This window comes from Populus alba, chromosome 16, assembly GCF_005239225.2.
Source record: "Populus alba chromosome 16, ASM523922v2, whole genome shotgun sequence".
NCBI lineage: Eukaryota > Viridiplantae > Streptophyta > Magnoliopsida > Malpighiales > Salicaceae > Populus > Populus alba.
The window spans coordinates 862760-872466 of record NC_133299.1 but is presented as its reverse complement, the minus strand read 5'-3'; the positions used below and the strand labels follow the sequence as shown (position 1 = coordinate 872466).

At 33.4% G+C, this 9707-nt stretch overlaps 1 protein-coding gene and 1 long non-coding RNA gene across 4 annotated transcripts; both read right to left on the bottom strand.

Moving 5' to 3' along the window:
• Window positions 1-105: 105 nt before the first annotated feature.
• On the bottom strand, window positions 106-2991 carry LOC118039668 (uncharacterized). Of its 3 annotated transcripts, XR_004685964.2 has the most exons (4): window positions 2661-2991; window positions 2484-2563; window positions 1949-2087; window positions 106-1463 (listed from the first exon to the last, which is right to left on the bottom strand). It is a non-coding gene; the product is annotated as an uncharacterized lncRNA (long non-coding RNA). The 3 variants fall into 3 exon arrangements; XR_004685960.2 differs by having other exon boundaries at window positions 2279-2988; XR_004685961.2 differs by having other exon boundaries at window positions 2484-2983.
• A 2077-nt stretch (window positions 2992-5068) lies between these two features.
• On the bottom strand, window positions 5069-8267 carry LOC118039671 (uncharacterized). Its single transcript, XM_035046437.2, has 2 exons — window positions 7974-8267; window positions 5069-7218 (listed from the first exon to the last, which is right to left on the bottom strand). The coding sequence occupies exon 2, from the start codon at window positions 7178-7180 to the stop codon at window positions 5069-5071; it is 2112 nt and encodes a 703-aa protein (XP_034902328.1). The 5' UTR covers window positions 7181-7218; window positions 7974-8267.
• Between the last annotated feature and the right edge of the window lie 1440 nt (window positions 8268-9707).

Sequence of the window (9707 nt, the reverse complement as noted above, 5' to 3'; positions counted from 1 at the left end):
TGATGAATCAGGAAATACTCCATATGATTAATTAGATAATTAATTAATTTGGATCAAGCTTATTGCCAGCACCATTTTTTTTTTAACTTTTTATGATAATTGTGGTAGAAAAAGCTGTAAAATCAATTGAAAAATAAAAAAAAAAATATAAAAATCTGTCAATCATACAATAGCACCCATCCATATAATTTATATAGTTCAGTAATTTAGGCCGACTATATAAAATTACTATGTGAAAATAAAAGACATGAGTAACAATGTGCCAAGAAAGGAGGCTATTAATAAATTCTACACCAACCACCCTCCATCCAATTTTTTCAAAGAAATCCTTGCTTCGAAATGTGCCACGTCACCTCTCTCTGCTAATTATTATAGCTGCTTGAGGACGTTGAACTCACTGATATCCTTGAACGTTTATGCAAGGCATGATTGATGAAGATCAATTCTTTTAAATCATCATCCACACCCTCCCTGCCATGAACGTTCCAATTTTCCAGGCAAATGCTTGCTAAGAACCTAGAATTAGGTCATGTTGAGCCATAGATCCTGACTATCTTCTGTGATTCTTAAAAAAACCATTGGTTCCATCAAGAAAATTACCCGCCATCTGACCACGTCCGACCAAAAAAACACGATGATAGATTAACTCTCAGGCAAGACAGCTCCGAGCAGCAACAAGTAATTAAGATAGCATCGTATCGCTATTAGAATAGACGTTCTTCTTTGTGGTTATTGTTGAGAAGGCAACTAATGCAGAAACAGAGGATAAGAAGGTGATAGAATATGGAGGATGATGCGTGGAAAAGAAACCTTTCTCGCCTTAGAACAGTGCAGATCATACATGATTATTCCCACCTGGACTTCTATCAACTTCAGCCTTCTTAATCTGGTATTCTTTTTGGAAATCAAATCGTAGGTTATCTTGTGATCATCAATGCGAAGAACTAAATTTGTGAACAGCATCCTGAACAAAAGACGAGCTTCATAGAGATATCTATCCTCGTACGCTGTTGTTGCATGCAAATTCGGAAGCGATGTTCTTGGCTGGAAGAGTAATTGATTGTCTGTGTAGTGCTCAAAAGTCTGGGAACTTGCTAATTAACCTGAAAGCCCATATCCTTTCTCCATACTTGATTATTCCTGAAATAAAGACGGGAATGGCTACTAGCATGATGGCATTCCTGCTCCGTAACTTGAACAAGACATAAGAAGCCACTTCGACTTGAACTACTAGCTCAAGAAGGTGCCTTCGCTATAATTCGTTGTCTTCCATAGAATAAGCTGTGACAATTCAAGGACCACCAAGCTCAAGAAGCAGGGTTGGAAGCCGAATTATTGGAATCAACTTCGGATTTGCAGAGCTGGCTTGGCTGAGAGCAAGGATACCCAATGATAAAGTTGCCACTGCCGAGGATTGATGATTGTTCAGCTTTTGTAACATGGTTTTAAGTGTTATTTACCCACTGCAAATATGGACGTTATTAGGATAAAACAAATATATTTTGAGGAGTAATAGAAAGATCTCAAGAGTTTTAGATAGTAAACTAATAACTTTTCCAAGAACACTTCAAAGAACTTGTTTAGTTTAATGTATTTTAGAAACCAAACATGACTAAACAAAAAAGAAAGAAAGATAAAAACTAAAACCAAGCAGCTAGATCTGTTTTTTATAGACCTTTTGCTCTGCCAAATACTCTGCGACAGATATTTGTCCTTTTTTAATCTTATGAACACATCTGGTTGAAGTTTCAACCGTTATGTTATTAAACACAGGTTTGAAAACGCAACTTTTCAAACCTTTCATTCTTCATATATACTTTGTTCTTCAAGCTTTTAAATGATTTTCATTTTGTTTTCTACTTTGTTGGTATTACAATCTAACCCTTGGATTCAATTTTTCTTAAACCTTAAATTTAACGGCAACCAAGTTTGTGATAAGTATACTAACCAAACAACAGTACCAAGTCAGAATCCGATAGTATTCGAAGAAAGAGATTGCGTAGCTTCAATGCGCGAAGCCCACATCCACTCCATAGTTCCTCAACAGGTTGAGACATTCATGCATGCCCATCTTTGACCACAAGACCCTAAAAAGAAAACATTTTCAAGAATAAATAAATCTACCAAAATCATTATATGTATATAAAAGAACTTAAATAAACTAGAGAAATCAAATACGACACAGATGTCCTTTTTTTTTTTTTCCCTGTTGATATGCAATATATAGTCATTAGTGTGAAGATGTTTGATAGTTTGTCTTTCTCTGCAGTTACATTACCCTTAACCATATGACTTATCAGTAGCCAGTTGTAGGATGTAAGCCCTCGAGTTTTATGCTTTCTAATACTTTCTTATCATCACCGCAAGAGAAAAGAATGGTTCCTCGATGTGCATAGTGTGAAGCAGCCATACACCTTGAGAGATTTAGAGTTCAAAACATGTCAAAAAACAGTTCAGATACAGATACAAACAGAGACACATACTCACAACTTTGCAGCCCAAACGTTTGGTGAATGTCTGCGGGCTCTTCTTCCAGTGAACCAGCTTCTGTCGCCTGCCAATCCTGGTGCCACAAATCTGTGTTTTAGTTCTAGAGATTGTGATTTATTTATGGAGATTGTGCAACTCTATAAACTTGAACATAAAATTCCTACTAGTACCCAAAATGAAGTCAGTCCAACGTTCTTATATACTTGATAGAAGAAACAGGATAAAGTATTGCTCTCATCACAAGCCAAAACTCTAGGAAAGGTGTGTATATAGTGGTTAATGTTTCAAGATAGAATCAACTAACACATATTATCAGAAAAGGAATGAACTAACACAAAAGAAATAGAAATGTTTTTTTTATTAAAAAGATATATGAAATAAATTTATCTCTAAAACAGTTTTGAAGTGGATTTCTATGATTTTAAAATTAAAAAAAAATACAGGAAAACATATTCCCTCTCTCCATTATCTCTGTTTGTCCAGAGATAGTTTCCCAACGTTATCTAAGCAGATCTTAGAGGTTATTGCAACAGCAAAATATATAGAATAAATTACTTTCTGTATTCACAAGTTACAACTTTAAGAAAAAGCCTTCGACATGAGCAAAAATAGAAAGAACATAGTGTTGGGAAAACAGAGGTTTTCCTTGGATTGATTAAAGTATACAGTTCTCAAATTCTTTGCTTTAATTCCTATCAGACTAAGAAAACAAAGACTGTTTCAAAAGAGATACATAGCATGATTCACAACATTCGGATGCGTTACAAACACGTCGTTTAGGATATTTATTCTTAAAATATTTCTCAGGTTAACTTTCATGTTCTTTATTCGAAGATTAATTTTCAAGTTCTCTACCTTAAGTCTCATCAGCGCTCACAAATATTCCAAAGTTTCTTAGACAAGAGCATCAATGGCCCTCCTTGGAAACTAAAGTAAAATTATTCCTCGAGCAATTAGATTGAATGAAGAAGAATCTTGTAGTTTTTTTTTGTTTTTTTGTTTTTTTTTTAATTTTGATTTCAATAGATTTTTTTATTACTTTATGTAAAAGCATCCCCCAATTTGATAGCAAGGATTCTTAGACACAAATAAGTTGATGTGGTGCTTAAAATTGAAATTAAGAAATAAAATTACAAATTCCTCCCCCAATTTTTTATGGGATTTCAAAAATTCAAGGTTGAGTAATTTGACCCTAAAACCATGATTATCGATCTGACTCAACGCTCGATATCAAGTAATATCACTTAAAGCTGTCCCCCATCGAGAATATATAAATATATGTTACCAGATTGCGAAGTGTTTCGAGCTCTTATGCCTCAAAACTGTGCTTTTTTTTTTTTTAAAGAGAATTTGCGACGCTATAAACTTGATAATGTAGCATATAAATATAATAAATTGTTTATTCTCATCACAATTCAAACCTTTATAAAGAGATCTTTGCAAGAAAAAATATAGAATAAATTACTTTCTCTATTCACAAGCAAAACTTTATGAAAAGTTTATGCCATGGATAAGAAAATTAATAAAATTAACCATTTTTTTGGGACTTTAGTAATTTTTATCATGGAGTTAATACTAGTTATCGCGTTCACACGCAAGAATAATTTAAAGTTAATTTTTAATGTAAAGGAAGATAGCATCAACATTCCTCCTTAAGTGCTTTTTTTATATCATAAAATCTATTAATAACATGATTTTTGGACTAAAAACACCTAAATTTCATCTTGTAATAACATAAAAATATATTGGAAACCATAGTAACCTCCTTCTCAACCTTAAAATAGCCTTTAATAAGTCTAAAAAAAATCAAATAAAAAAACTTAATAAACCCTGATATAAAAGATGAATCTATTAACAAAAAAATAGGCATTTTTTGTGCTGAAGAGTGGTTGGCCAAAATGAATCCTTTTTTTCTATCTCCCTTCTCCAGTGACTTATTCTCTCTTCTTTCAGCATTTGGTGATTGATACACGAGAGAATTAATGGAGTTTTAGGACGAAAAGTAAAATCCATTAATTATTTTAACATGAGTTGTTTTAGAAATAATGCTGGTTCCACAAATATTAAATAGACTTGGACGCTAGCCCAAATTCACCTCGTTAGACAGAGGCTGGAAGCATTTGGGCTCAAGTCTAGGCCCATCTCCTCTTATTTCTTCCATATTATTATTTATAAATTTTTTAATAATTTAATTTGTTGAATTTCTTTTCTGTGCTTTTTTATTTAAATGATAAATACAATAAAATATATCATCCTTCTTTTTGCGTGTACCTTTATGTTTTTTTGTTTTGTTATTTTATTCAAGATTTTATACATGATATATTGTTTTATTTATTTGTGAATTTAAGATCATATTCAATTAGTTAATGTCACCTTTCCATTATTGAAATTTTATGGAAATATCCAATTAAGAAAATTGTAATTTTAAAAAATCATTCTAGTTCAATATATATAATTTCAAACCTCAAGCAATAATTTTTTTTTCTTAAAAAAAGTATGACCATTAAATAATCTTTAATGAGTAGCTTGGAAAACATAATAATAATAAAAAGAAGCAAATATGCTACATTTATTTATTTTAAAGTGTTCCAATTATGGGCTTTTCGTGCTGTTTCTTAGATATCCTTCTGCTCGCTTTGGATCCCGATTCCCGATCTTCCATGAAACTAGTTGTTACAGCTGTTAGACACTGCTCGCTTAAACCCAGATGCGCCATGAGAAGGCACACACGAGTGAGGAGCTCCCCGCCACGTGTAAGTGCTTGAGCATGCTCTTTCCATCCACAATTAGATGCTGCATAAGTCAACATCTCCACCCATATTTGACTTATCATCTTCCACTTTTTTCCGTTGGTCCAATTATTCTCCAGAGATTGTAATTCCTTGGCGAGCTTGCAAGCATCATGTAGCATTGACACATTGCTTTCATTTTTTTTTATTTCATTCATAAACTCTTCAGAACCCCAATGAGTGGGTGTTATTATTTCCGATCTCCAGCACCACGAGAATTTGGTGAGTTGAATGCCGGTTTGCTTGTACCTTTCGTCACCAATCCCTTTAGGCAGCATATTTGGACGTTCAATTAGAAGATACAACAAGTAATTAGATAAGGATCTGCTCATTTTGCAATATGGAGGAGGATTGTTTGCATCAACTTTGTTATTGCGAATATCATCATGATAGCAAATATCAGTGGCAACGTGCCATAAAAGGAGGCTCCCATGGAAGTCTATTTCAACCACAGCCCAACGAAATTCTTCCAAGCATCCCATGCTTTCCAGTACCTGATCACCTCTTTCAGCCAATAACTCCTTCAAATCATTCATGCCAGGATCAGGTGGAGGCATTTGATGACTATATCTCGAACGTTTGTCTATGAGGTATTCCCAAATTATTTCTTTTAATTCGTCACTGATAAGTTCCCAACTTTGAATGTTATACATGCCTATCAACTTCAGAAAACAAACTTTGGGTGTTGGTTTACATGCCAACGAATTTATGAACATCTTCCACAAAGCTCCGTTCTGGGTTATTTGAGCATCTATTAAGTCGTGTTGCGCCATATATCTTTCCCGCCTTTCGTAGCGGTCAGAATAGATAGCTCGATAGACAGAATTGGCCCAAGGCTTTCTTAGCATGCTAAGATGAAGCATAGCCCATTCAGATAAGAGTAGCACGATGACTCCATATATCTCAAGAATAACTCCACCACCCAGCAAGATGTATGATATAATTACCTCTGTTTCTGGATAGGCATGCTTGTTCGCGATCATTAACGAGAAGGTGACCAATGCAGAAGTAGAAGATAGGAAACTGATGGAGCGAAGAATTGCACGCGGTAAACAGACCCTTGTCACCTTTGTAAAAAACACATTGTACACTAATCTCGACTCGAATTCTATCAATTTGAAGGCTTCTGTGGCTTTCTTGCTTCTCAGCATACGATAGCTTGTCATATGGCTAAAATGGGCAAGGCCGAGATCTGCAAAAAGTATCTTGAACATTTGGAATAAAAGATGTGCTTCATGGAGATACAAAGCCTCAGGTATTATGTTGTTAAATTCTAAACCTTCTTTCACGTCTTCCCCAGACATGTCAAATAAGCTAACAGATGGAAATTTCTTTCTCAATTCGCTATTGAAATTTCTTCCAATTTCGGAGGCCCTTAACTTCTCGGAGCTAGCTTGCCAAAGAGCGAAAATCCTTTCGCCATACTTGGTAATTCCAGCAACAAAAACGGGAATGGCTATATATATGAGTGGATCCTTACCCCATGATTTGAACACGAAATAAGAAGCCGCAGCAGTTTGAATTGCTAGCTGGAGAATGTGCCTTAACCACAATTCGTTGTCTTCAAGTGCAAAAGCAGTAATAGTGTCAGGGCCACCAAGGTGTACAAGGAGTATTGGTGCCCAAAATGATGGAATGAAGTTTGGAGTCGGATTGGTGGGATTTGTTTCCAAACCTCCTTGGCTACGGGAAGCAATACCCAATGCTAAAGTTGCCACCCAATCCGCAGACAAGTATGCTATCCAGACAAACCATTCGAGCCCGATTCCACTGCTGTACTTCCGCCGATTTCCAATGACGATGAGAAAGATTTGGAGAAAGAGACTTAACAAAATCAGTGAGCGAAACTCCCATTCATTCCACAATTCTTGAGCACGTTCGGACAAGTTGTTGATATCCATCTTATGTCCCTTTGTTCGCCTTCAACAAAAGGTGCAATCTAATTTAATTTTTCCAGTAATGAAATCAGCTTTAGTAAAGATTCCAAAAAAACCAGAGACAAAATCTAACTAATGCAACAACGAACAGAGTACTAGCTAGTACTAAACACAGAAACGTTCACAAATTATTTGAAAAACAAGATCATTATATTACTGAAAACAATGAATCTTAACAAATTGACCATTTCCAACTTCTTGCAGACATGGTGGTTTTGGTTACTTCAGATAACAACACAAGCAGTAAATTAAAAGCATTAATAACATTGAAGTTGATTTGTGCTTAGAGCTGCTCTAATTACATTAATTACACCCCAAAACTCTTGTTATCTGGATGGCAAGAATGTTAAAGTAAATTAATTTCTAAAAATTAGTTGAATCAATCAACCGGCTAAAAACAAATTGACTGGTAGAAACAGGGTAACCAGGTGGAATAAATTAAAATAATCAACCGATTAAAGAAATGGTTAACCGGTTTAAGTATGTAGAATACAATTTCTATTCAGATTAAAATTTCTTTATGTTATTTTAATTCTTTAATTATCTAGGATTTAATATTTATAAATGAGCTTGTTAACTTAATTAGAGAGAAACACTTAATAAAAATATATCTTTTTCTTAATATTTTTTTATCTTTTTGAGTTTTTAACTTTGTATTACTATTTTAGATCTTAATGCACACCCATCATTCTTCCAACAAAGAAATAAAATTAAAAATTCTGAAACCAACCTGCTTCTATAATATCCAAAACCATACCTGGAGAGTTTACGCGGCAGGGCAATGATCGATGGGGACTGTGCTGCTTAATTATAATTTTCCGTCAACTTGAGTTCGATTTAGAAGTGTATCCGGCCAAAATCCTTTTCCCTTCTCTCCCTTCTCTCCCTTCTCTAGTGACTTAATCTCTCTTCTCTCATCATTCAGTGATTCATACGCAAGAGAAGTGAAGTTTTAGAACCGAAACGTAAAATCCTATAATTTTCACGAGTTGTTTTAGAGGTGCTGGCTCCACAAATATTTCGCTTTGCCATCACTGCTCGAAAGAATTAATACCACAAGTACAGAACTTTGTTATGAATTCCTGTAGAACGATGATTACTTACAAGTTACAAAAGAGAGGAAATGTTCTTCTTCCAGAATAGCTACCTTTCCCTTGTCGCAAGGTAAAATTTTATTCTTCAGGCATCTACTTGGCCCGTGATTTTCATGGAAACACTTCCTGTTTTTGAAGAACATTATTATTGTACGTATATATATTACTTTCCCTTTGTCGCAGGTAAAACTTTATTCTGCAGGCATCTACTTAGCTCGTGATTTTCATGGCAACCCTTCCTGTTTTGGAACAAAATCCTCTGTACATATATAATCAGTAAACTGAAGTCAAACATTCAGTGAGCCTGTGTATGTGTTTGTTTTTATGTTATTAATTTCAATTTGAGACATCATTTTATATAAAAATTTGTTTGTAAATTATTTTTTCTTAATATATTATCGCAGGGCTTATGATATGAAACTATATACTTTTTTTTATTATTATTCCAATACATATACTTTATGGATTTTAATAGACGTTTCTATTTAATAATGATGTAGGTAAGTTTGAAAAAAACTAAGAGTTTTGAATAGTAAACTATGGAACAATAGAAAGTCTAAGAGAGTGTTTGGAAACGCGGGCTAACTCGTGTTTTTAAAAAAATTAAATTTTTTTTAATATTTTAGATCATTTTGATACACTCATTTAAAAAATAATTTTTAAAAAATAAAAAATATCATTTTAATATATTTTAAAATAAAAAATATTTAAAAAACAACCATAACAATACTCCAAAAAAATCCTAAATATACTTGTTCATGAACAAGTCTTAAAAAAAAGACATGTATGTACAGTAAAGATTAGCTTGGTGAAATAAATTTATAAATTTTTAATTTGATTGTTAGCAAGATATTTTACAAGCTTAATTTTATATTGGAATCAAATGGTTGTAATCACCATATATATATTTATAGGTTCAAATACATTTCAAATTAAGATCGAAAGATGTTGTTTGAATTGATTTTATTATTATTATTATTTATTTAAATTTTAGATTTTTATTTTCTATTCTACTTAAGATTTTGATTTTTCGATTTTTCTTTCATCGAATTTTAGACAATTTAAAGAGTTATAAAGCTTATAAAGAGATGAAGAGATGTCCCGTATCAGATAAAAAATTCACTCGTTTTTGGAAAACTCTATTTTCTTTGTGCATACTTTATCTTATCATGTTACGCTGTGTTAATTAATCATCCTTCAGTTATATTATAAAAGCTATCTGGCTAAATTACACCTACTGCACACCAAAAGTAGGGGTGTTCAAAAAAACCGATTAACCGAAAAAACCGAGAAAACCGATAAAAAATTAACTGAGAAAACCGAACCGAGATAGAAAACCGATTAAACCGATTGCTAAAACCATAAAATCTCGCCGGTTCGGTTCGGTTCCGGTTTGA